At 45.1% G+C, this 27,903-nt stretch overlaps 1 protein-coding gene across 4 annotated transcripts in view; it reads right to left on the bottom strand.

The window, feature by feature from the left end:
• CPNE2 (copine 2) overlaps positions 1-27,903 on the bottom strand; it is a 455,723-nt gene that overhangs the window by 48,149 nt on the left and 379,671 nt on the right. For all 4 annotated transcript variants that reach the window (XM_029608729.1, XM_029608728.1, XM_029608731.1 and 1 more), the window contains 2 exons: positions 17,497-17,548; positions 4,913-5,046 (listed from right to left, as the gene is read on the bottom strand). In XM_029608729.1, the coding sequence (XP_029464589.1) occupies positions 4,913-5,046; positions 17,497-17,548 (186 nt within the window). The remainder of the gene's footprint in view (positions 1-4,912; positions 5,047-17,496; positions 17,549-27,903) is intronic.

Below are 27,903 nucleotides of genomic sequence, written 5' to 3'. Positions count from 1 at the left end.
CCCTCGATGAATGCAAAACCAGGCAGGGAGGTCACATCTTCCTGGGACACCAGGATGAATCAGCAGCAAATAACTGGGCTCAAGGAGACTGATGGGATTTCCAGGGAAGCATCGAGGATGAGGTCTTGGAAATGCTTTGGGGAACTCAAGGCTGCTGACAGAAAGTCTCTGCTTTCAACTTCAATGTTGATGCTGTTCTTTTGCCTGATGCACATCATTGGGGCTTGATGCCAGCACCTAAGAAGTACACTCTATGCTTTCATCAGGTGGAAGAGGGTAGGCAATAGTCTACTCAGGGGGTGAGAAAACAGGGGGGATGAACAAACTTGACAGGGGTGGGGGGGGGGGGGGAACACACCAGATACCCAATCATGGATCAAAAAATGGCTACACTGTCAAGTCTCAGTGCCACGGAGCTACTGCAAGCTTAAGAGGGAGAGAGCTGCCAGAATGTAGTAACATCATAGTAAGCATGCCATGGCTTAGTCATGTCTCTTTTTTGATGTGCCAGGGAGAGGATCTGCTTCTTTTGTGCAGGCTGGGTGTGGAGAACTGTGGCAGAACTGGACATGGGAGGAGCCATTGTGATGATCCACAACCCAGGAAAGAGCTGCCACACTCAGAACTTGGCCTGGAAGAAGTTTCTCCTGCTACCAGTCCCTACCCAGGGAGAGGTGTCACAGCTGTTGCCCGCCCAGGGAAAAGAAGTGATGTATTTGGATTTTCAGAAGGAGTTCGAAAAAGTCCCTCATGAGAGGCTTCTAAGAAAACTAAAAAGTCATAGGATAGGAGGTGCTCTCCTTTCGTGAATTACAAACTGGTTAAAAGACAGGAAACAGAGAGTAGGATTAAATGGTCAGTTTTCACAGTGGAAAAGGGTAAACAGTGGAGTCCCTCAGGGATTTGTACTGGGACCGGTGCTTTTTAATGTATTTATAAATGATCTGGAAAGGGGTATGACGCGTGAGGTGATCAAATTTGCGGATGACAAAAAATTATGCAGAGTAGTTAAATCTTCAAGTGGATTGAGATAAATTGCAGGAGGACCTTGTGAGACGCGTACAAAAATTGTACGCGTGCACCCACATAAGCGCGTATGTAGGCACGAGCACACATACGCTGGAATTTTAAAACATCCACACATGTGCACGCGTACAATATAAAATACGCCTAGAATGCGCACGTGCTCCTAATTTTAAGCATTTACATGAGGAAACGATATTCGGTTATCTTTCCTTAGGACTTATTGACTTTTACATGCGTGAGCACAGTTTAAAAAATGCACGCACAAGGAAATAACCAGTTTGATCACTTAGTCCACCAGTTTGCCCAGTCTATCTGTAGATCATAGACACACCTCTCGTTCTCCATCCTGCACTGCCCCCAGTTTACCCAGACCCCTCTCCCAGACAGTTTTTGGCTATAACGAGTTTTATTCTGGCTTACACCTGAACAACAGCAGAAGTAAATATGCGCGGGTAATGGCCCGACACATGCTGTGTTTGCCGGTTTTAAAATCGGGATTAATGTGTGTAAATGTTGGCCCTGTTCTGGAACTTCCCAATCCACCCTTTTTTCTCGCATGCACACACTTATAAGCACATATTTTTCCAGGTTTTAAAATAAGAATTGCTTGGCTTGACTCATACTCTAAGCTTGAACACCAAGCTGGCAGCTTAGATACTTAGCAGTTGTTTGCTATTTTTTTTACTTATTTCTACTTACTTAAAATCTGTTTTGTTTTTTTTAATGTTTTTTTTTAAATTCTATCCAACCTTCTTCTTTCAATGTTTATCATCCTATTAGGATTCCACTGAGCATTTCCTATGCAGAACCTGAACAGCTAGCTTAACTCAGTCTTTACTCATAGACAGAGAGACTGCTTCTTCAAATCCAAATTTTATTAACATGTAAAACAATTAAACTGGAGATAATAGCGACCAGAGCAATCTGGGCCACAGAAATAAATACAAGTAAAATGAGAATTATTTTGCAAGGCTGGGCCAGATTAGCCCTTACATCACACAAGCTGGACAGGACAGAGCTAACTGAAAAACATGAGGAAAAACACCCAGGATCCTTTGCTTCCAAGTCAGATGTTAACCCTTTAGAACCAGCTGCACTTAGGTTCACCACCTATGCAGAATAACCGCACTTGATCAGAAAATTGCACAGCATGATGGTGATCGGCTTCATTCCCTAGACACCACTGTCAGTGAGGTGCGTAACAGGAATTGCTCACTAGAAGATAAATTTGATGATTTAGAGAATTGTAGCCGATGAAATAATGTGCGGATACTTGGCTTACAAGAGGCTGTTCAAGGGGAAGCGCTGCTCCGGCCTTATGTGAGACTTGGCTCCTGGAGATGCTAGGAGTCAGTGTGCAGGAGCCCCTGATTTTGGTGGAGTGGGCCCATCAGTTGGGCTCCAGGAAATCAAGCTCAGAGAAACCTCGCCAAGTTATTGTAAAGTTCTTAAACTTTACTGACAAAATGAAGCTATTAAAACGTGAAACGCAGACATAAAGGAAAAAGCACAGGATGGCTTCTACGGCCAAGCAGCATTGTCTGAATTATCAAGAAGGCTCCTTACCCAACAAAAATTTTGCTAACAGTAATTTATGGGTTTGACAGTTGTTTGGTTTGGATTGATTGTAATTATTACTTCCCTTATCATAAGGCTTGGGGGTAACTGCACGGAGCGGCAGTTGTTACCCTTGAAAGAAATACAAAGGAATATTGCATGGAGTGGCAGATATTACCATAAAAAGATTACTGGGCAGACTGGATGGACCATCTGGTCCTTTTCCGCTGTCATTACTATGTAAATGCTTATAGGAATGTTGGAGACTCAATTTATGAGAACATAATACTCCTGTTTTTCCCAGATTTCTCAGCATGGGGTCTGTCACAACACAAAGAGGTATTACCCTACTGCACTCAGACCTCTCAAGTTGATATACACTCTGAAAGTAATTCTGTACTAAAATTTAACAGCCAGGAAAGAAGATTTAGCTATTTAAAAAAAAAAAAAAAGATCTATACAAATTCAAAGCTTTTTTCTGGTTGCTGCACATCTGGATGCTCTCTGGTCCTCTGTAGGGCCTGGCAGAGAGCTGCTTTGCCCTCACTGTATATCCTGTCAGAAACTGCTGTGCTTTCCTGCGCCCTGCAGAGTCCATCACACAGCCACTATTGCCTTATGATTCCTTGCAGAGCTAAATATGTGCCCTCTGTCCCCTTCTGAGCCTCTCACTGGGCCTTGTTCCCTGCAGAACCTTTTCAGAGAGCTGCTGTAGCGGTGCAATGCCCCTGACGGATGCAGCAGGGCTTGCAGTAAAGAAACCTGCAACCTTTTGGTGCATGCCAACTCTCAAGAAAACTGGCTTTAAAAGTTTTACATTTAAAATGTGTTTTCTTGTTTAGCGGGAGTCTAGACATATGTTTAAGCGCTGTACATGTGCAGGTAGCACTTGAAGCCAGCTGGCATCTTGCACTAAAATGTCTCTTTAAATAGAACATATAGGACAAATTATTATTTTACTTGTTGTATAGCAACTTTTCCCCAAACTGCAGAATATTTCGCAAACAAGTTAACATAGTTATCAAGATAGTAGCATGTGTCAAATTACTGATACGTGGAACTCCCCATTATCTAAACCTATTGTTTCCTGTTGATGAAGCCCTGGATATAGAAAAAAAAGAATCATATACCTCACCTGTTCAAAATATATATCTTAAAATAAACTACTCTTCTGCTGCTTGCGAGTTGCTGTTATTGTAAACCTATTACAAATGGTATTGTGTTCAGCACGGTTTTACAGTGGAATTCTGTGTGGATTAAAGAGTGAATGTCACTTGGGAATGAAAAAAACAAAAAACCTTTTTAATACTTATTTGTTTAGCTATACTAAAATTATTCCCACAGCTCTGTTTTTCTGTTTCTAACACTTTCATCCTGCTCCTTTGGGCTTCTTGCTTTAATTGTAACTATCCTCAACTGGGGATATGGAGCCATAAGCCCTCATTTACAACTAATGTATTTTTCCCCATTTATTTTAACCTACATTCCCCTTTCATGTAACCCAGGAGCGCAGCTCCTTCCAGAACTTGGCATGCATGTAACCTGAATCTGACCAGTAGGCATCACTATTATACAGGGTGGCCCATGGAAAAGTAGCCTGCCTCCAGTGCACTGGTATTGCAGGCGGGCTACTTTTCCATGGACCACCCTGTATTATAACTGGGACCTGGACTCTTCTCGGAGGGCTGTGAATTCTGTCTCCACAGCCTCTCCAGCTCCTGCTGTCCAACGCACTGATACTGAACTTGGGAATCAAACTTTGGTCTCCTGCGTGGAAGTGCTGCTGCCAAGTCATAACGCCAGTCCACTTTCTGATGTATTAATCATAGTTCAAATGAAAGAAGGTACAATTCTAGAAATATTAGCTTATGTTGCATCCCCATCTTGGGGCAATAGCATGGCGAGCCAGAAGAAGACAAAAGAAACGCTGCAGAATTTCAACCAATTTTGTCTCTGTGAAAGATTTCTTATGGCTTACGAGGAGGTGATCAGAGTATCTCTCTGGGTCAGCAGCCTTGGAAAGCTTGGGGCCAGCACCTGGTTCAGAGTCAGCTTATTATCCTCACAGATGAAGAGCCAACAATGAGCCAGGCCAGGTCTACTCTGCTCACCCACCAGTTTCACTACAAATTAAAATTATGGTAATTCCCCCAGTTAGCTGCAAATAAAGGCTCATGGTGCCATAGCCACAACAGAGATAAGTTTGGATTTACGGAAGTTTCAAAGATACGGGAGCAAATTGTTTTCCCCCAAAAAATAAATAAGTAGGGGTAAGGGTTTTTCCCAAAAATGATAGATAGATACGGATAAAATGGTTTTGTTTACCTACCGCTGCAACTTTCTGCTGAGTAGCCTGGGCAGCAAATCGAGCTACGTGATTAATAATAGGTGAAAAATTTGTTGGCCCATAAAACCGGAGATGAGGCAGACAGCTGGAGTATGCTTCCACGATGCCGTCCACTCCTAAAAACAGAACAATGGAAACTTGAACTGCATTACTTCTTACTTAGGCATACGAGGAGGAGGATAGGGATTTTCCTGTTATATTGTCATCCAAAGCCAGCTGGGGAGAGACAGAATGTAGAATAAAATAGGGTTATTCAGGAGCTCAAGTCCAATCACACAAAATTATTCAAAGTGGTCAAATTACAAGAGCATTGTGAGAAATTGCAAGAGGACTTTGCAAAACTGGGAGACTGGGCATGCAAATGGAAAAAGAAATTTAATGTAGACAAGTGCAAAGTGATTCACTTAGGGAAGAGTAACCCAAATTATAGCTACACAATGCAAGGTTCTATATTGGGAGTCATCACTCAGGAAAAGGATCTAGGTGTCATCGTTGAAAATACGTTGAAATCTTCTGCTCAGTGTGTAGCAGCAGCCAGGAAAGCAAACAGAATGCTAGGAATTATTAGGAAAGGAATAGAGAATAAAACAGAGAATATCATCATGCCTCTGTATCGCTTCTTGGTGTGACCTCATCTTGAGTATTGTGTTTAGTTCTGGTTAATACATCTCAAGAAATATGTAGCAGAATTAGAAAAGGTACAGAGAAGGGTGACCAAGATGATAAAGGGGATGGAACAATTCCCCTACGAAGAAAGGCTAAAGAGGTTAGGACTCTTCATCTTGGAGAAGAGATGGTTGAGGGGAAATATGATAGAGGTCTATAAAATAATGAGTGGACTGGAACGAGTAAACGTGAATTGGTTGTTTACTCTTTCAAAAAGTACAAAGACCAGGGGACACACAAGGAAGTTACTGGGTAATACATTTAAAACTGATAAGAGAAAATATTTTTTTTACTTACGGGTAGATTTTCAAAAAATGCGCGTTCGCGTACTTTTGTTGGCGCACCAGTCGCAAACAAAAGTACGATGGATTTTAGTAGATACGCGCGTAGCCGCACGTATCTGCTAAAATCCAGGATCGGCGCGCGCAAGGCTGCCGATTTTTGGCAGCCGGCGCGCGCTGAGCCGCGCAGCCTGCCTCCGTTCCCTCCAAGGCTGCTCCGAAATCGGAGCGGCCTCAGAGGGAACTCGCTTTCGCCCTCCCCTCCCCTTCCCCTCCCTTCCTCTACCTAACCCACCCCCCCGGCCCTATCTAAACCCCCCCCCTACCTTTCTCCACGGATTTACGCCTCCCGGAGGGAGGCGTAAATCCACGCGCACTGAGACGCAACCCGGGGGCGGTTCTGGTGGGCGCGGCCACGCCCCCGGACCGCCCCTGGCCGAAACCATGCCCTGGACCCGCCCCCGAAACGCCGCATCCCGCCCCCAAAACGCCACAATCGGCCCCGCCCCCGACACGCCCCCGTCAAAAAACCCCGGGACTTACACGAGTCCTGGGGCTCTACGCGCGCCGGCACGCAAGGCCCTGCTCGCGTAAATCCGGGCGGATTTACGCGAGCAGGGCTCTTAAAATCCGCCCCTTAATGCATAATTAATCTCTGGAATTTGCTGGCAGAGAATGTGGTGAAAACTATTAGTATAGCTGCATTTAAAAAAGGTTTGGACAAATTCTTGGAGGAAAAGACCATTAACAATTATTAAGGGAGAGTTGGAAATCCACTGCTTATTCCTGGGATAAGCAGCTTGGAATCTGTCTACCCCTTGGCATCCTGCCAGGAACTTGTGACCCAGCTTGGCCACTGTTGGAAACAGGATACTGGGCTTGATGGCCCCTTGGTCTGACCCAGTATGGCAAGCCTTATGTTCTTATATGTTGGCTTACATAGACACAAAATCAGAGAACTAGTGCAGCACCACAGACAGAGACATAATAAAGTGTGCTCTCAGCCAGAATATATTTTACTTCTACCTAGCAACTGGAGCTCACATGTGCATGCTAGGATGAACACCACACACCTTGCCTCCGACTGACCTTGCTCATTCACTGCCAGTGGGATGAAGAGCTGGCACAGCTCCACGGGCAGAAAACAGCACAGCGGGCAAGACAAGAGAAGACGGCTCTTGTTCGACTGGGACCAGTCTTCCTCCTTTGCCGCTGCTGGGCATGGGATCTTTGGCGTACTTCCTGGGGACATTGTTCCTGGTTGGGTGAAGGGCTGGCATAGCTTTGCGGGCGGGTTGCCCCGAAGGAACAAACCAAAGGGGTGACACACTGGGTATCTCTTTTGAGAGCCATGAGAACATAAATGCCGTGCCGGGTCAGACCAAGGGGTCCATCAAGCCTCACCTCCTGTCGCCCATTCAGGGCCAGAGAGAGCAGGAATTAGGCCTGTGGCAGCTAAGAAAAATGTAAGGTTCTGATGTGATACTTAATAAGAGAAATCGTTTTCTAAATTTCCCAAATAATTTTTATTTATTTAAGGCGGCTTTACGAGCTTTCTTGTTAGCAAATTCTTCAATTACAATTGAAATTTTTATTTATACGTGTTAGAAATAGATATATTTAGCTTTTTTTTTTTTAAATTTTGCCAGACAAAAGTAGGCCCCTTGAACATTGTAGGCCCTAGCCAAATGCTGGCACCCCCTCTCTCCTGGAGTGCTCCCATTGCGGTCAGTCTGAGTTGCAAGCATCCAGCAGATTCCATAGAGTAGATTTGATTCCTGTTATACTCATTCCCAGGGATAGCAATAGCTTTCATTAATCTGACCTGGTTAATAATGTTTTGTGGGCTTTTCCTCCAGAAGTTTGTTGAAACTTTTTTTTAAACCCCACTATGGTAGTCGCCTTGCCCACAATCCCTCTGGCAGCAGATTCCACCGCTGGATTTTGCACTTAGTGAAAAAGCACTATCTATAAGATTTGTGTGAAATTTGTTGATCATTAGTTTCTTGGAGTGTCCCCTTGTTTTAATATTATTTGAAAGGGTAAATAAGCATCCTTTATCTATCTGTTGCACCCCACTCATGATTTTATAAACTTCTATCGTGTCCCCTCTCAGCCTTCTCTTTTTTTAAGCTGAAAAGCCCTAATGTGAATAACCTGTCTTTATAGGAGAAATGATCCATCCCCTTTATCTTTTTTTTGCCCTCCTCTGTACCTTTTCTAGTTCTGCTATGTCTCTGTTTGAGATGGGGTAACCAGAACTGCCCATAGTATTCAAGGTGCAGATGCACCATGGCTTGATACAGAGGCAATGTGATATTTTCTCTTTTTTTTCCCCTCCATTCCTTTTTGGATCATTCCTAACATTCTATTTGCTTTTTGGCCGGCGCTACACCCTGAGCTTACATGTATTGTCCACAAGGACTCCGAGGTTCTTTTCCTGGGTGGTGACTCCCAATATTGTCTACCCGTAGTTGGGATTATTTTTCCCTCCGTCTATTACTTTGCACTTTTCCACATTAAATTTCATCTGCTGCTCAGATCAGTGATGGATTTAGGATTTTGTCGCCGCCTGCCTCCCCTCTTCCAGACAAAAACATCAGAGCAAAAGGTCTAAGGCACGGCCTTCTGTGCTCTTCTTCAGGCTCACCTCCTTCCCTCGTGTTCCTGAATGACAGAAAGATCGGGGCTGGATTAAGGAGCAGAGTGACATTTCTTTGCTCCCTGCCCCTGTGCTCTGCCCTCAACTCCTATCTCTCTTCCTGTTCCAAGCACAGGACAGGAAGGGAGCGGCTGGAATAGGGAGCAGAGAAGTTTTTCTTCGCTCTGTTCTTTCCAGACTCACCCCTCCCCTTCCTTCTGTGCACTGGGAGGGAAGGGGCTGGAACAGGAAGCAGAAGGCTGCTGAGTGAGATGCAACACAGCTGGGCGGCAGCAAATCTTTAGTTGGTCTGTTGCTCCCTGCCCCTAAGCTTTTGTCACCCTAGGCACAGGCTTAATGTACATGTTGGGGAATTCAGGCCCGATTTACTGTAGATGTCCAGTCTTCCAGTCTCACAAGGTTTTGCTATAGTTCCTCGCAATCTGCTGCTGTTTAAACAACTTTGAATAATTTTGAGTCATCTGCAGATCCGATTACCTGATCTGTTGTTCCCTTTCCCAGCTCATTTATGAATACGTTAAATAGCACAGATCCCAGTACTGATCCCAGCAGCACTCTACGGATGACCTTTCCCATGACTGGTGCTAGCTTTTTTCCTGCCCTGTGTGAAAAATTACTGGGCTGCCCCCTCCTCAAAATTATCGCATTTTCTGAAAATTATCACATGCAGCCAAAATGAAAAATATGCATTGCAAACATACGGCAAGATAGAAAAATTGCTTTACAAATACATATAACAATCCATGTGAAACCAGACTCAATCTTCAATGTGGACAATAAAGTTTTAAAGATCTTACTCTGACTACTGGTGTAGACCCTGGGACCCAGACTGAGACAGTGGCACAGCCAGAACTGATGCTTTGGCAGGACCTGAGGTTAACCTGGGTGGGGCATTAGGCATACAAATCTGAGCTATGCTAGATATACTTTCATCAACATTTTCCCCCAGCAGTCTCTCTCTCTCTCAATGCCCTCCTCTCCATTCATGCCGGGGAGGAAGGGCACTGAGAGACAGGTGACAGGGTGGGGCAAAGGGAGGAAACTCATAACCATGTATCACCCTTTCCCGGTTGCTTCTCTCTCTCTCAACCCCACTCCCCTGTCCCCTGCAGTCTCATCCTCCATCCTGTCCCCAGTAGTCTTTTCAGTCTCTCTCTCGATCATAATCCCACCCTGTCCCCCAGCAATCTCTCTGTCAAACCCTCTGCCTTCCTGTGTCCCTAAACAGAATATACTGCCAAGCCGTCCTAGAGGCACTGCTAGCTGCTTCAAAGACGTGGGACTCAGGCCCATAGGACCCTACCAAACGTTTCATAACCAGTCATGATTCCCTTCTCTCCAAGAATGAGCCTGGAAATACATATAATAGGACATCATAGTTTTAAATAAAAAAAACTTTAAACTCCAACGTGGCAGGGTGCCGCCATGATCCCAGCTTCCTTAGGCGGGAAAGTCCCTGTGGCGCCCCCTGATGATCTCATGCAGCCTGCACATATAAGGGCTCCTCAGAGTGCTGGTCTTTGACTTGGCAACAGGTCTCCCGCATTCTGTGCACTACGTATTGCTCCTTTTGCGTTCCTGGTTCTTGCTTAGTCTTCTCTCCCAGCCTTGCCTCGTCTTCCAGCTCCAGCCTCATGCAGTCTTGTCCTCCGGCCCAGTCCGTCCAGCCTGCCTTCCTCATTCTTGTGGCCAGTGTCCTGTGTGTGTGTCCACGTCTCCCTTGGCTTGCTTCTCTGGATCTTGTCATCTTGCCTGGACCTGACTACGATTGTCTGCTGCCTGGATCTTGACCTGCCGCCTGGACTCTAGCTACAACCTGTGTCCCAGGCCCCACCTAAGTCCTGCTTAGCTGCCAGAACCCAAGGCTGGTATAGGTGAAGCCCCAGTGTGGCCTGTCATCAAGTTCATTCATCCGCTGCAGGCGTAGGTTTCAGGGGTTTGCCCTCGAGGCTGTGTCAATTACGCCGCAGCACTAACAGCTCAAACATCCCATATCCATTACACATTCTGCTTTTTCAGACACTTCAAAGCTTATGTGGAGGAAGAAGTACACAATTTTAAGTATTACAGATGCAGGAAATCAGAAACTGTAGTTCTAAGCATCAGCTCAAGTGAATAGGGAGGATTAACCCTTTTATTTGGATGCTCCATGAAAAACAGCCCCCAGGGTTCGAGCAACAGCCGGCTTACCACTAAGAAAAAGTGTAAGCTGCCTGAGCTAAAAAAGAATTCCCACCATATTTAACATCCTTATATTTAATCAGACATTTTGAGGGATACTTAAGAAAAAACAAAGCTCTGATCTGCAAAAATTGCTTCCTTCTCTTTTGAGTTTCACATGCAATATTTGGAAAATTTCTAATACGTTAAAAACGATTTCATCGTCTAGTCCTGTACTAGATTCGCTATTACAGTTTCAGGTTTTACTTGCATTTCTACTGAGGAATCTAAAAAAGCTGAGGTTAATATTCAGACAGCCTGGATAGAAAAGTTAGCTTAAATAAACTTATCCGGCTAAATTAGAGGGATATTTAAATAGTGCAGCCGCACTATAGAATATAGCCAATTCATTTTTATCTGACTAACTTTAAGACAGTTCTCTGGCCTGAGCAGATGTAGCTGACTATGTTAACCGGCTAACTGAATATCGGAGTTAGCCAGTTAATACAGCCAGCTAACTCAATTCCTCCCACTTATGCCCCTGGAACACCCCTACCTTAACCAGCTACAATTATAGCTGGCTAGAATTTAGCTAGATAAGGGCCCAAATATTCATTTGACTGGCTAACTTCTGAGTTAGCCGGCTAAATGCTTTTGAATATGGACCTCATTAAGTCAGACTATCTGATGAAATTAAAGACACCTCCTCTCTGTTCCTCCTTCCTCAGGACTTCTGTCTGCGGTGGGAGATTAAAAAAAAAACATTAGCTATAGGACGTAATGACTCACATTGAACCTTGAACATTTTGAAGCATGTATTTTTTAAACATCTCCTTTGTTGAAATTAACCGTCTTGGGGAAGTTAATCGGATGCAGTTTCTTGGACTTAGAAATATTCTCTAAGTTCTTCAATTTACGATATAGAACTAAATTATCTTTCACTAGGACTAGCTTCATTTATTTGGACATGAACTACTGTCTCTTCCAGATGTTACAATCTCTTGTAATTCTCCTCCAGTTTCTTCTCACAAACTAAAAGCTGCTCATAAATATACTGATACATACATGAAATTTGAGAAATCTGTGGCGACTAAATCCTCCCAGACCTTCAATTACCATCCAAATCATTTCAAGAATAAGAACTTGGGGCTTATCTCAACTGAAAAGTGTCTGTGGCAGCCCAATAATTACTTTTCTCTCCAAAGGTCCATCATCTTCTCACTCAGGTGTTTCTTGATCCTCCATGAGGGATTCCACCGACAACAGAATCTCCCCGTCTCTGGAAGACGCCAAAGCACAGTCTCCCTGCTGAGACCAGAGCGAACCCTCTGTCGTAGTGAAATCATCTTCTGTAGCCATCCAAGAATACCAGGACCTCCCAACATTAGTTCTACCAGTGTGGCCCGCTCCTTCTCCAGGCTTAAGGATGCCTCCAGGCTTAAGGAGCTCAACAGTGAACTTTCCCCCACTGATCTTTCAAGTGACCCAACTCCTGACAATGGGCGGCTGACAAGTGTTTGATGGGTCGGACACCAGAGATATCGACAATGCAGATGAAAACATGCAGTTCTGCCTTTTCTCTTCACCTTTGCGCTAAGGCAAGAATTTTTAAAAGTCAATAACAGTCAAAATCAGGGCTGTGCGAACTATCACCCATCAGCTATATTGCTCCCTGCTTGAGGTATATTTGGAGGCACTATCTCAATTGTATGCAAATATATTTCATGTATTTAGTTCTGGAGGCCGCACCTTCAAAAGGATATAAACCGGTAGGAAACGGTTCAGAGGGTGGCTACTAAAATGGTCAATGGCCTTTATTCTAAAGAATATGGGATAGACTTAAAGATCTGAACATGTACCCTAGAGGAAAGGTGAGATAAAGAAATTATATATAAATATTAAAATATTTCATAGGAGGTGGGCTTCTTCCAATGGAAAGGAAGCTCTAGAACAAGAGACCATGGATTGAGGGTGAAAGGGGTTAGACTCAAGATTAATCTTAGGAAATATTTCTTTACAGAGAAGTTAGTAAATACATGAACAGCCTCCCAGTGGAGGTAGTGGAGACAAAACATTATCTGAATTCAAGAAAGCATCAGATAAATACAGGGGATCTCTAAGGCAGTGATGAGAATTATAAAGCTAAATTAATTGGGCGGATGGGCAGACTGGATGGGCCATACGTTGTTTTTCTGTTGTCATGTTTCTATGTTTCTAAGAACAAACAGAAAGTCAATATACTAGATTTAATCCTTAATGATGTTAAAATGTACCATGTAATTATAGCTGGATACATTCAGAGCTTATATTGATAAAATTCCAGGAATGGCACAAAGATGCTGTTACGGCTATGGCTGCTGTGCAACTGCCTCACCACCAGGGGTCCCTCTAGAGCTGTCTCTCCTGACAGGCCCAGTCCATCTCCCTTGTTCACTCTATGTTCTGGTCTTCCCTTTATAACCCTGCCTGACAGTTCCCTCGGAGCTTCGGCATCGAGCTCGCTCGGGCTCCCTGCTCTAGCCTTCCTTGCTCGCTGTGCGTGTGGTCTTTGGACCCTGCTTTGCCTTGCCTTGCGCTGTGTGCGGCCTTCGGGCCTTCTACCCTGCTTTGCCTTACCTTGTGCTGTGTATGGTCCTCGGGCCTTCTGCCCTGCCTTGCCTTGCTTACTGCGCGTGCGGTCCTCGGGCCCTCTGCCCCGCCGTGTGAGTGAGGCCTTTGGGCCCTCTGCTCTGCCGTGTGAGTGAGTGAGGCCTTCGGGCTCTCTGCCCTGTGTCCGTGTGTGGCCTACGGGCCCTCTGCTCTGCCGTGTGTGTGAGTGAGGCCTTCGGGCTCTCTGCCCTGTGTCCGTGTGTGGCCTACGGGCCCTCTGCCCTGCCGTGTGTGTGAGTGATGCCTTCGGGCTCTCTGCCCTGTGTCTGTGTGTGGCCTACGGGCCCTCTGCCCTGCCGTGTGTGTGTGCGTGGTCTTCAGGCCCTCTGCCTTGTGTCCGTGTGTGGCCTACGGGCCCTCTGCCCTGCCGTGTGTGTGTGGCCTTCAGGCTCTCTGCTCTGCCGTACGTGTGTGTGTGGCCTTCGGGCTCTTTGTCTTACTACTAGGTACCCTGACCCAGCCTGGACTCTGACACTGTTTCCAGCCATCCCTGTCTCTCTCCACCTGGAGCCACCCTTCTGGGTGGTGTTCACAACACCAGAACACAGCCCGAGCGTAACAGATGCATGCTCATAAATACTTGATTATGCAGTACTTTTTAAAAAAATATTTATTTATAACAAACAGAGCAATACTTATTTGGACTATTAATGTAAGTTTCTTGCTATTGATTTATTGGTTTATGTATCTTAAAGTGGCAGCGATTTTCCCTTCCTCGGAAAAAGCGTGAAATCAGTTCTGAATTTGCAATTTCAACAACTCTTGTCAGTTCAGCTCAACCTTTTACCCTGTGACTCTAATTATCAGTAACTTAAAAATAAAACACACGTGCTAAAATAAAAAATGCATTTTGTTTCAATTCTCCTAGAAAAGCCCATGGCCTTGCATTCACAAGTAGTGCAACGCATGCATGAAATGAAGATTGCATTTCTACAGCAAGTGAACCATGTTGTCTTTTTCTCTCCTCATGTTACGCCTTCTTTTTCATCCTTTCCAACACTGTGCTGCTGACTAGTCATGACACAGAGGCACCATCTCTCCCTCTTTTTTGGTCAAAAAATGAAAAAAGAAAATCCTAAGAATATCCTTCCTCCTAGCATTTGAAAGACACCTCTCCTTCAGCAAATTCAGAAGACAGTTTTCAAAGATATGTACCCAGGGAAATTGTTATGGCTGAAAATCAGCCTCCTCTGCCCAGCTTTCACAGTCAGGTCGATACAGTAACGTTGAGTTAAAGATTCCCCGTCTGTAACGTGCTAGGAGCGCACAATACAGACGAGTAAGGCCATCCAGCGATACAGTCTCCAGTTTCACGCGTCCTTAGCGCTTCCTAAACCCTTTCCTAAACCCTTTCCGCACCCAGCATGTAAATGAACGAAAAAGCTGTATAATGAAGGAATTAGCTATTCCCCTGCGATACTGTAACGGGCGCTGATATTATCTCCTCCGTAACCCGCTGTTCTGCCGCGGCCTTAACCTGCTAGTTTACCGCCTCCCCCTAGTAGGAGTTAGTGTAGTGTAGTGTAGTGTAAAAACATTGCTTACCCGCCCTGGTCCCGTCCGGTCTCCTGCAGCCCCGTCCGGTCCCCTCCTCCCGAAGCAAAAAAAAAACAAAACGAAAAAGTAGCAAGGCTCGGGCCTGCTACGGTAAGTGTAAAAAGTGTAAAAAGTGTTAAAAACAAAAAACCTGTGTGTTATATAAAAAAATAAAACAATTTTAAATACCTGTCGGAGGGCCGTGGGTCCAGGCGGCCGGTGGGCGGCGGGCAGCCATCAGAGGCATCCGGTAGTCCCTTCTCCCTTCCTCCCTCCCTCCCCTGCCTGGATGAGCGCCAAAATCGCACGGGCGGGTCGGCAGCGGGGGGGGGGGGGGGGCGGCAGCAGGATCCGGGAGCGGCGGGTAGGCAGCAGCGGGGTCCGGGGGGGCAGCGGCAGCAGGATCCAGGGGCGGCAGCAAGATCCGGGGGGAGAGTAGCGGCAGCGTGTTCGATCGGGCAGGCAGGTAGGTGGCAAAATAAAGATGGCCGCCTGCACGGGAAAATCGTGCAATTGGCCGCTGAAGACGTGACGTCACGACGTTTGGCGTCACGGGGTGTGACGTCACGTCTTCAGCGGCCAATTGCAGCTTTCCCCCGTGCAGGCGGCCATCTTTTTTTCCCACCTACCTGCCCGATCGAACACGCTGCCGCTACTCGCCCCCCGGATCTCGCTGCCGCTACTCGCCCCCCGGATCTCGCTGCCACTGCCGCCCCTGGATCCTGCTGCCGCTGCCTCCCGGACCCCGCTGCTGCCTACCCGCCGCTCCCGGATCCTGCTGCCGCCCCCCCGCTGCAGACCCGCCTGTGCGATTTTGGCGCTCATCCAGGCAGGGGAGGGAGGGAGGAAGGGAGAAGGGACTACCGGATGCCGCTGATGGCTGCCCGCCGCCCACCGGCCGCCTGGACCCACGGCCCTCCGACAGGGATTTAAAATTGTTTTATTTTTTTATATAACACACAGGTTTTTTGTTTTTTACACTTTTTTACACTTCCTGGTGCCTGTCATTTCAAATGTCATTTGAAATGACAGGTACCAGCGCACCCAGGTTACTGTATAGGCGCTGTTACAGCGCCTATACAGTAAAATGGGTTGCGCGGGCATAACCCTTCCCTAACGCTTCACAGCCGCGGCATGCATTTGCATGCGATTAGAGGAGAGTATCGGGGAGTTAGTGAAGAGAACTGTGCGTGCGGGGAGGAAGGGTGCTTCTGACACTGCCGCACTGTTTTTACCGCGGCCTTACTGTATCGAGCCGAGTGTGTATCACTTTTGGCTGAGCTGTGCACAGGCATTCCCTGGGGCATAGGGAGTAAAACAGCGTGCATTCTCGACATTTTCAAAAGTCTGCAAATTACTTTCCCCTTTCTCGACAGCCCCTATAAAATCAAGGAGCAAAGTATGCATTCATTTTAGCGTGCACACTTTGTGGCTGCTAGTTTTCTAAGGGGAATGCTACCCATTGTTTCCCTTTCAAAGCTGACTGCCCTGTACTGCCCCCTCTACTCTTTCACCCTCCCCATCTCTCTTCTTCTTCACCAGTCTGTCAGCTTTATGTTTATTCCTCCTTCTTCCCTTCCCTCCTTCCATGAAATTAGAAAACATAATATGGGATTATTTGATGTGTTACTGTTAAATCTGGAAGAACATTAACTCTTTTTAAAGATCATTTTAAGAAAAAAACTGACAGTTTTAACTGCTGAAAACGTTAATAAAATCAGGGTTGTATGAACAGCAAAATGAAAAATGGATATCTAGAGCTCCTGAAACAGCTTAAACATGATGGATAATGGTATAACACAAGTAGTGTAACCCTGTGAAATAATAACTCTGACTCTGCATTCAGTACAGCAGAGCTAGAAATAGTCAGTAAGATAAACCGATAAATCACAGACAGCCAGATATTAAAAATGCCGCTGACTATCCGGCTACGGACAGCGGGCACCACTTAGCCTCTTACGTGGCTTAGCTAGCTAAGATTTTTAGCCAGACAAGTCAAGGATGAGGAGGAATGGGCGGATCAGGTAAGAGTCGAGTAGGCTGGATAAATTAACTGACTAATTCAACATTCAGAGTTAGCTGGCTATTTTATCTGGCCAACCAAGGCTAAGCCAAAGAGCTGTCCTAAAGTCACACAACTAGCTAACTTTGAGATTCATTCACTGCTAGTTAGCTGGTCATGTATAACCGGCTAACTAGCAGAGCCACGTGGCAGCTGAATATGCAGCTCAGAGACAATTGTGCATCTCTCTTGCTGGGAGGGTTGCCTTGACGAGCACTCCTGGATAATTCTGACTTTGGGTCGCCACCTTATTAGTAAACTATAAATCAGCCCTTAGTTTGCAATTCTACAAAAAGACTCTCACATTTCAAAAACTTATTTAAGAGGTTGCAATTATAAGAAATCTGTACAAATAATTAATCCATTTCAAACCTGTATGTTCATTGTTTGCCTATCAATCAGTCACTTAACTCCTCTTGTCCAGCCTGGTAGGAGAATCCTCTTATGGAGGGTTTAGAGTACAGCATATGAAGTTCTCTGTTTAACAGGCAAGAAGAAATCAATTCATAGTGTGTTATTAGATTACAAATGCTAGCACATATATACCGACCTGAACAAAAGGGATTCGTAGGATTGAAATTAACAGCAAACTCATGTGACACCTGAAAAATATAAAAAACTGACTTTGAAATAAACAATTGCAAATATGCAGCACTGCAAAAGCAACTTTAAAACTGTTCTATGAGTTACAGTTGTAAGATATTGCCCATTTATTTTTATTTTTAATATGGTTGAATTATTTTATTTAAAAAAATGTAATAACATTACAGAAGGAAACAAAAATGGAAGCTGAAGTTACAATAAGGGCACATTAGAGAATATGGAGAATTCTTTAACGATCCAGAACAACTTCAGTACTGCCCCTGAAAAGACCTGTAAATTGCAGGAGGTAAATACATACAGTAAAACATATACTACTGCGAAAGACCTCAGAGTTAAAAAAAAAAAAATCAAGCTGCACACACGTGCATGGCCAAAGTAGTGAGACAGCTCAGCCAACATCATTTTGGAAGTCAGTGGAGTGGAAGAGAAGCTTGATGCCTCCTGCCCCCCATCATTCTGGCCTTGCTGTGGAAGAGAAAGGATGGGGAGATCAGTCTACAGGGGAGGGAGGTTTGTTGGGGAATTGGGTTCCTCTCTGGGAGGGTGGGGAGACGGAGAGGAAAAATGAATCCATTGGGGCACGTGGCTCTTTGAAGTTTTCTCCACGAGGAGATGGAGCGGAGAGAGCAGAGTTGCTTACCCTGTGACAGATATTTTCCCAGGCCAGCATGACGTCAGCCCTCATACGTGGGGGAGACATCATCCGATGGAGCCCGGCCCAGAAAATTTATGTCAAAATTTCTAGAACATTGATTGTGCCTCAGTGAGCATGCCCACACATGCCATTATGTCACACATCCACCAGGGGGCCCCCTCATTTATATTTAAGCAGAAAACACAGAGGCCAGTTTCAAAGGGGAGGTGGGTGGATTTCGTGAGGACTGACATCCTCGGAGAACACCTGATACAAGTATGCAATTCTGCTTTCACTGAGGACAAGCAAGATGGCAGTTCTCACATGTGGGGAAATCCCTATACAGGCTGCTCCAATAAAAAAGGGGAAATAAGTGCCAACAGGCACAACAATATTTTTGTTGGCAACTAGCCTTTTTTCTCTTATGCACCTTACTTATGAGGAGCAGCCTGGAAGAACAGGCAGCAGGAGAGAATTCCGCAGGATAGACAGGACAAACATGTTGCATTGGCCATCCCTGTCCAATGTATGGAGAAAAATAGATATTAATGTTACCAAATAATAAAAATTGATATTAATTACCCTGGGATCTGTTATCGTTCCACTGTGTGTGTGTGTGTGTGTGTGTGTGTGTGTGTGTGTGAGCTAGTGTGCAGTGCCTGGTGGGGAGTTTGCCAAAACCTGTCAGAGAGGGAAGTTGGAGGATGTGGGCCCCTTGTGTGCTCGTGTGTTTGCCACACCCACATGCAGCATACAGCGGTTCAGCCACTGATGCTGCCATGGCTTAGACAGAGTGAACCTTGATATGGCCCCACCTGATTCAAGCCCTCTAGGTAAAGCAGAAGGAGATGCAATCTGCTAGCCAATTAAATAAAGTCGGTTTGGCAATAAGTAGCCCTAGTTTGCTGGCATTAAAAGAAACAAAAAGCTGGGTGAACTTTCTTTGGACTTCATTCTGCTCCAGGCTGAAGTCCAAGGCTCTCTTTCAGTCAAAACTGTGTAGTCCTTATTCAACTAGATGGACATGTGGCCTGGGAAAGAATGTTAGAAAGATGTTTGGCTGGTTAAGATGGAACTCTAACATCACCCTAGATGAGAACTTTGGATGGGTGAGTAAGACCACCCTATCATGATGAAACTTGGTATAAGGTGAATAAGTTACTAGAGCCTGGAGCTCACTGACCCTGCATGCTGAAGTGACTGCCACAAAAAAAATATAATCTTCCAGGTCAAGTACTTCAGGTTACAGGAGTGCAGTGGGGCTCAAAGGAAGTTTTCATCAGCTGTGACAGAATGATGTTGATGTCCCAAGACCCAGTGGGAGACCTGATGGGAGGATTCAGATGAAGCAGGCCCTGCATACATCAGATCAACTAAGGTCAACTCTTACTGAATTGGTCTTAAGGCCAGACTTGGATAGATATAGAAGGTGATTAAAAAGCTTTTATGTGGAATAGGCTTACATAACAAAGTAAACCTCCTCCGCTTAAACCCATAGATCTTTCTAGTGGAATTCTTTTTTGAAGCCAAAAGAACTTGAGCCAGATCCTCTGATAAATCAAGGGGTTCCAGGGTCAATCTCTCAACATCCTGGCAGTGAGTGTCAGGGACCTAATGTTAGGATGGTACAACCTGCTTTGATCTTGAGTGATGAGACCTGGGGAAGTCTCCAGTCAGATTGTTTTCCTGATGGACATCTCCCTGAGGAGTGGGAACATTTTCTGTCTTGGCCAAAAAGGAGTTTCATAGTTCCTCATACTTTTGAGCTTTAACAGAGACTGCAATTAACAGAATAGGAGAATATGCATACCCCAATTTAGGGCAAAGGTATCCAAGGCTAGTTTGATCTGCCCTCTCTTTCTGAAACAGAAGAGTGGAACCTTCCTGTTCTGAGGATCCACCATATGTATGCTCCTTTGGCAGAAATCTGGTTTGCTACACCCTGGTTCAAGGACCGCTTGAGGAGTTCCAAGGACTGATGGAGTCTGTCTGCCAGGACATTCCTTCATGCCAGCAAGGTATGCGATCCTGAGAACCACTCCGTGAGAGGTGGCAGAGTCTCACGTCTGGATCCCGTGTCTCCCTGTTTATTGATGTAGTATATCACATGATAAAGAACCCTAGTAACTCCAACACCTGGATGGTCATGTACATTGATTCTGCTGCTCCCACCTGAGATGTTCTCTTGACTAGCCAGTCATCTAGACAGGGATACTTGTGCATCTCCAGCTTGCGCAAGTGCGCCACACCATGGCAAAGCATTTGCTGACGAAATGTGGGGTTGATGCTAGGCCAAATGGCAGCATGCAATACTTGGGGTGATGGACTTCCAAGATGAATTTGAGATATTTCGTGTAACCATGGAAAATCTCTCTGTGGGTGGAAGAATCCTTTAGGTGTCAAGAGAACATAGCCAGTCCCCTTTTTGTACAAAAAGGATCAGGATGCCCAGGGAAACCATGTTGTACTTTTCTCTTTTGATAAACTTGTTTAAAGCTCTTAGGTCTAGGATGGGATAGAGTCCTCTTGTTTTCTTCAGAATGAAAAAGTAGGATCTCTGCCCTCTTTCTCTTGGTGGAACAGGCTCAATCACACTGGCCTGGCAAGAGGGAGGAGAGCTTATTTTGTAGCAGTTTCTGATGACGTGAGAGGCCCCAACTGGGCTCCGGGGGCCAATTTGGTGGGAGACCCAATAGATTTACTTTGTACCCTCTTCTAATGATGCTGACGTCATAAGCAGCTGAAGTTACACTGGGCCACCGGTTTATGTAAAATCGCAACCTGCCTCTGATGGGAAGGTTTTCATCATGGGTACTGGGATGCTGGCTATGCTCTTTGTGATCCAGTCAATATCGCATCCTAGCTGTTGATTGGGTTGCTGTCTGGGGCTAAGGGGCCTGCTCTTGCTAAGGATGGGCATGGGGGGCATGCTGTGAATGGGATCAAGGAGGTGGAGGATAGTGCTTCCTCAGAAGGAAGAAGCACCTCCTCGAATGGAAGAAGATCCTTCTCTACCCAACTCTTGGTTACCTCCTAGTTGAAGAGGCTAGGTTTGGCATGTCACCAGAAAGCTGTGGGAGCGTTATACAGTGTTTTCAGATCTGTGCGACCGCTTCTTCCACGTTATCTCCAAAGAGATTCTTTCTTGTACACAGCACATCAGCGTGTCTTTCCTGTACTTCTGGTCAAAGAGCTGAGGCACGCAACCAAATAAGTTTGTGGGTGCCAATCCCCATGGCAGCGACTTTCAACTTAACCAGCTATATTAATGTGACAGATCTTCAAAATGGGCCTTTATTCCTGGAAAGTGGCATGGGACAGCATTTTGGGGAAGGCCTTGACACGCTCCTGAAGTCTTGAACCTGGTTAATAAAGTTTGCAGTAGTGGTTTTTAGGGAAAATTACTATGTAGACAGTTGCTGTAAATAGCCACTAGATGACAGCGTATATAATGAATGAGTACTGTGTATTGTACCATAATGGAAAAGTTCTGGATAGAATGTTTATTGGGTTCTAAATATGTGGATATGACAGAGGTCTATAAAATCATGAGCAGGTACATGTGACTCTGTGATTTACTCTTTGAAATAATACAAAAAGTAGGGGGACATTCCATGAAGTTATAAGTAGCACATTTAAAACAAAACGTAAAAAATTACTTTTCACTCAACTCACAATTTTCTGGAATCTAGTGCCAAGGAACGTGTTAAAGGCAGCTAGCATAGTTAGGTCAAAAAAAGGGTTTGGACAACTTTTTAGAGGAGAGGTCCATAAAGTGTTATTAACCAGACAGACTTGGGAAAAGCCACTATTTATCCCCAGGCATTAGCAGCATGAGATCAATCTACTGTTGGAAACAGGATGCTGGGCTTGATGGACCCTTGGTCTGATCCAAAGTGGCAAGCCTTATGTTCTTATGTGGAAGGACAGCAGGGACTTGCCACAAGAGAAGTATTTTTGGTGCTGAGAAAATCAGTGTCCTTTCTGTTGTTTTGGAAAGACGTTCTGCTCACTCTTCCTGCCCAGGAGATGGGACTGAGGATTTCACCTTTGTACTACATTTTGGGACTTTCAGTGAGAGGTTCATCTTCAACATTTGAGAGGAAACTGAGGAGTGGAAAAAGAGTTCAGCTGGAGACCAGGAACAAAAAGGGTGGAGTGGTTGGGACTCTGGGAAAGCATCTGTGACTTTAGGTGATTTTCTTCATATACGAAGGGAGACCCAGCCCCTGCCCTGCTAAAAAGCCTATCGTCCACATTCTGGGAGGTTAGATGATCTTAGTGCCAGCCACCTTCAGGGACACTCACCCAGAGAAACATGACTGTGACTGTGGATAGAGATTGGACATAATCTTGACAGCACTGTACTGGTGCCAAATAATAACCCACTGAAGATTGCTACAGTAAATTTTGTATTTTGGAACACCCCGAGGAGTGTCCAGCGTGGTTATTGGCTCGGCGACAATGCATCACCAAAGAGACTTGAGTACATCAAGAGTACATCAAAGAGACTTGAGTACATCCAGAGTACATCAATGAGAATAAGTACATCCAGAGTACATCAAAGAGACTTAGTACATCCAGAGTACATCAAAGTGAATGAGTACATCCAGAGTACATCAAAGAGACTTGAGTAAATCCAGAGTACATCAAAGTGAATAAGTACATCCAGAGTACATCAAAGAGACTTGAGTACATCCAGAGAATAAGTATATCCAGAGTACATCAAAGAGACTTGAGTACATCCAGAGTACATCAAAGAGACTTGAGTACATCCAGAGTACATCAATGAGAATAAGTACATCCAGAGTACATCAAAGAGACTTGAGTACATCCAGAGTACATCAATGAGAATAAGTACATCAGAGACTTGAATATATCCAGAATACATCAAAGAGAATAAGTACATCCAGAGTTCATCAAAGAGACTTGAGTACATCCAGAGTACATCAATGAGAATAAGTACATCCAGAGTACATCAAAGAGAATAAGTACATCAAAGAGACTTGAGTACATCCTGCAACCTTGGGCTTTGTATGTTCAGCCTTCCCCACCCCCATTCAAAAAATTCATGCCCTGGGGCTGAAAAGACCGTGTGACTGTACACGTGGACTTTGTCCCAGGACAGAGTGTGTCTCCTGCACAACTCAGCCCAAACCTTGAAGTAGAGGCTACAGAAGCTACTGCAGCTATTGGTTAAGATGCCGAATGTTAGCTGCAGAGAATACCTTCAGCGTCAGTACAGTATATGCTTCGCATTGCATTGGAAGTCATCCCTACTCTGCATTAGTGCAGTACATAGTCTGAACTGCAATTTTCATTTATACAATGGCAAAGTCATGATTGCCCCAGAATTTTCCACAACAAATTTATAGGCCTATTTAGGATACACTGACAGTCAGCACTCTTTCAGGTTAGTATTAACATAAACATGACTTAGCATTTTAGTGGCACATCATGGGTTGGGTGATTTTCTGAGGGATTTAGCCAGGGACCAACAAAATCACTTCCCGTGTTGGAAAATTGTCTCCCTCAAAGCAGCTAAAGGTACATACTGGCTTTCGCAGCCTGTGCACTTTTAGCCAAATTATGAACAGGCATTCCCAGAGGCACAAATAGCATGTGTGTATTTGCATTTTCAAATGCATGCATGCTGCTTTACCACTGAGTCACAGAAAGTTCAATACAAGCTGTGTGTGTGTGTGTACCTTCCAACAAAATGGGCTGCTGAGAATTGCCCCCATGGGCACGGCATGGTCAAAGGAGCTTACATTGTATGGATAACACTGAAAGGACTCGGTCAATGCTGCTCTGAAGAAAAGGAGGCAGCAAAGCACTGAAAGTCAGATCCCCTCCTTGGGAAGAGTGACTCACCTTATTGTATTGGGCAGCACAATAACTGACCTGAAATCAGACCCTAATGAGTAAGCAGCCTCTGTAAATGTAGTCATAGAGTGGTACAACTTGTACTATCCAATTACTAGACAAAAAGGAAACAGCCTGTTCAGAGAGCTATAACTACATACAAATCAGCAGATAATTGCCCCTTTCTCCACCCTGTAGTCAGATTTTCTATTTTGATCAAATTTGGTGAGCAAATTGCAGCAGTAGCCAACTTGCAGAGAATAATTTTCTTAGAATTTTCTTACATGCCAGTAGTTATATTCCATGAAAAGATTTTCATCTGTACAAAAAAACACTTTTGAGATCTTTTTAGGCTGGGAAAAATGTCAGTGGCACCTGCTTCTAAAGTTACAGTTCCATGCTGGGATATGACATTTTCTATTTCACACGCTGCTATGACCTGGTAAACTTTTCCTGGCATCTGCAAAGATTCCTGTCGTGCTGCTGCATTGCCCAAAGGTGGTCCTGAGAGCACTGATATGCCACGATGGTGATGCAGCAGTCCCAGATGTTCTGGGACGCACAGGCCAGGAAGATTGCTGGTCTGGTTTGCACTCATAGATGAGGTGGGGGGAGTTTGGGGGGGGGGGGTATAGAAATGGGGAAAGATTCCCCTAATTGCATGCTCAAACCTTCCTCTCAGGGGTGGGCACCCCAGTTCCGCACCGGCCACACAACAGCAGCAGCAGCCAGAGAAATTCAGCACGGGGCCTCCGGCAGCTGATGCGCACTGACAAAGATCCGGCCGCACTCTGTCCCCCCCCCCCCCCTCCTCCCGCAATGGGCTTCCTGTAACCCATGGGAGCCACTACGAGGGGTGGGACGCTGTAGGGTCTCTGTCAGGCACAATGGCTGCAGGAGCCCCCTGTTCTGGATTTCTTTGCTTGGTTCTGTACGGCTGGCGCCAGGGCAGCAGACCCAGATCCTGGCAAGCAGCATCAGCAACACCCAGTACCTATAAACATCTGGCGCCAGAGGCAACAAACTTAGATTGTCTAAACCCAAATGCAGGTCTGCTAGTTTACAGTTCCTCGTTATGCAACAGGGCAAGATTACTAGTTACAAGTTGTTGCAAACCAAGACAAACTAGGTTCGGTGACTGAAAACTACAGACAGGTTTGCTGTGGTATCAATCAGAAAACAGAAGAAGATTTTAATAGATATGAAGCATCTTTAGAAACAGAGCAGTGGGAACCAGCCTGATGACATTCTCTAATGGCAGTCTGCAAGTCTACTTTTTTTTCCTATAGACTGGCACACACTGCTTGATTTGTTTCCTCACAAAACTAGCTGAATCTAAAAATATTTATAATAAAAGTAGTATTTCATATTTATAAGCTCCTCCCCTGTTGTCCTCTTTCATTCAAATTGTACGGGATTTATATCGGTCGATACAGTTCCAATTAAAGTTTTAGTTGTCGATTAGACTACAAGGCACAAATGCCTGAGTGAGGTTTTATTCTGGTTATAAAATTACAACTAATAATAAAAATAAAATATTGCACCAAGCTTTATGCATGAGAGGTAGAACCAGAAGGAGATGTAAGGTTGTCACTAAAGTATCTCTTACTATATATCAAAGTTTTCACAGACACTGGCTATATGATCAGAAATGGAACTTAACAAATAAAAGCAAAAAAAAAATAAAAAAATGGTGAAACCTTTTTATTAGCCTAACTTACTATATTTCTTGACTAGCTTTGAAGAGCTAAAACTCTCTTCTTCTGGTCAAAAGTTTAATAAGCAAATGGTGATACTATCTGAAAATATAAAGCAGTGTGACCGAGCATGAAGGGAAAGGGGGGAGAAGGGTTGTGGGCCTGCGGGGGGTTGATGAGTGATCAGAAGATATCAGGCAGTATAGTTTTATGGCTCATAATGTGATAGGAATCCCAGGTCTTTACCGAGTCCTTTTTTGTCAGCCTCAAAGTGTCTAATCATTTTAACTTCCGAAGTCTTGGATGTATGACATCAGAAAAACTAACAAGGTGTAGTGTTCCCTGACCCTGTCTAATGGGAGGAGTCTTGTGAGAGAATGTTATTTAACAAAATTCATGAGCCCATTTTGGCTCATATTGTGTTCCTTCAGTCTCCCGTCCAGAGAAGGTGGCCGAAACCCCAGGATGGGGTACTCGGGTCCTCGAAACTTGAGAAATTTTCTTGGAATCCAAGTAGGTATCTTAAGAGGGAAGAGTCCCAAAGAGATCCAACGGAAGAGGGTAGTGTCATACTCCTTTTAACAGTGTGGGAGATTACCGAGGAGTTCTGGATTTCTGGTTGGAACTGGAGTAAGGATTGCCACACTGGGAGATCTACTTTCCGAGGTTTTGCCTTGAAGCAGTCAGCAGAAGCTCATCTGCTCAAGACTACATTGACCTGCACACCAGAAAGCAGGTACCAAAAAGGAAACGCCCAAGGAGGGACCCATCTTCAAAGAGTACCTCAGAGCTAGCAGATAATGTAAAGTGACTAACATTTTGGACTATGACCTGTCCTTTGTTTTTGCTGTATGAATTGCTCTGTTCTTCAGTGTGCATGCTGCTGGTTTTAATCTTCAGTTATTCCAATGAAGGATTTCGTTTTGAATATCACCAGAGTGTCTGGCATGTATTATTATTACTGGAAGATTTCAGAACACCTTCAAACAGACTGAAGGGTCTTCAATAACTGTAACAGCGCCCCGGTCAGGAAAGAACCCACAGTAGCATGGGTGTGTGGATTTACCCCACCAATCCCGAATGTGCCTCACAATTGCAACAGAGGTGATACAAACTATTTCAGGTTTTAAATGCTTCAAAATACCTCAAGTTTTAGAAAGACTGGGTCAAGGGAAATACCTTATCTTTACACAAAACTTAATTAAAGTAACATCTTATGAAAGAAAAGTAATTGTTTATGCAATCAGTTATCTCAACACAGAAGTAACCAGTAACTTTTTAAAGTAATATAGTAATATAACCAACATATAACAATTACCTTCTACAGGGCTGACACTATGGAAGGGTGGGGCCTGCTCCCCCTCCTCCCAAGACTGAAGAGCAGACAGCTGTCCATAACATCTGCTGCTGTGGCTCCTACCATGTCCCTATTCAATCTCTGAGTCCCTAACTCTCCCTCCTAATCTAAGCCTCCCCCCCCAATCCTCAAGTATCCAGTCTCCCTCTCAATATCACAGTCCCCACTCTCCCCTGGAACATCCACTTCTGCCATCGATCCCCAATCCCTTAGTCCAGTGGTTCTCAACTGGTGTGTCACGACACACCGGTGTGTCACCAAGAACACGCAAGTGTGTCGCCACACTTCCCAGTCCCCCGCTGACCCAGCTGCTCCCCCTACCCAAGCGAAATAGGTCCTCCGCCCGGGCTTAAAATGCTGATAGCCCGAGCGGAACGCAGCAGGAGAGCTGGAGTCAGCGGCACCGGCATGCTCTCTTCTTACCGCGCCCCGGAAGAGGAAGTGGTGAGCAGCAGGTGCATGCACAGGAAGACGACACCATGCTAGTGCGGACAACATTGGCCCGAAGAAAAGAAGAGAAGCGCAGCCTGAGGAATGAGCAGCGTGGCTCGGAGAAAAACGAAGAACGTCGTCATCCCCCATGGCCGATGGGACTCCTTTCTCTGTGAGGGCTGAAAATGAAGGAGGTTGTTGCTGCCTTTAGGTTTGGGAGGCTGCTCCTGCTACTAGTTCGGGGAACGGGGGAGAGTGAGTGAATGAGCAAGCATGTGTGTTTGAGATCGTGTGTGTGTGTGTGTGTGTGTGTATGTATGTGAATGATTGAGAGCCTGTATATGTGAAAGAGAGTAAATGTGTGTGTGA

The sequence above is a fragment of the Rhinatrema bivittatum genome, chromosome 7 (assembly GCF_901001135.1).
Source record: "Rhinatrema bivittatum chromosome 7, aRhiBiv1.1, whole genome shotgun sequence".
Lineage (NCBI taxonomy): Eukaryota > Metazoa > Chordata > Amphibia > Gymnophiona > Rhinatrematidae > Rhinatrema > Rhinatrema bivittatum.
Note: the sequence above shows the minus strand (reverse complement) of the source record. Positions and strands in the feature narration are given on the sequence as shown.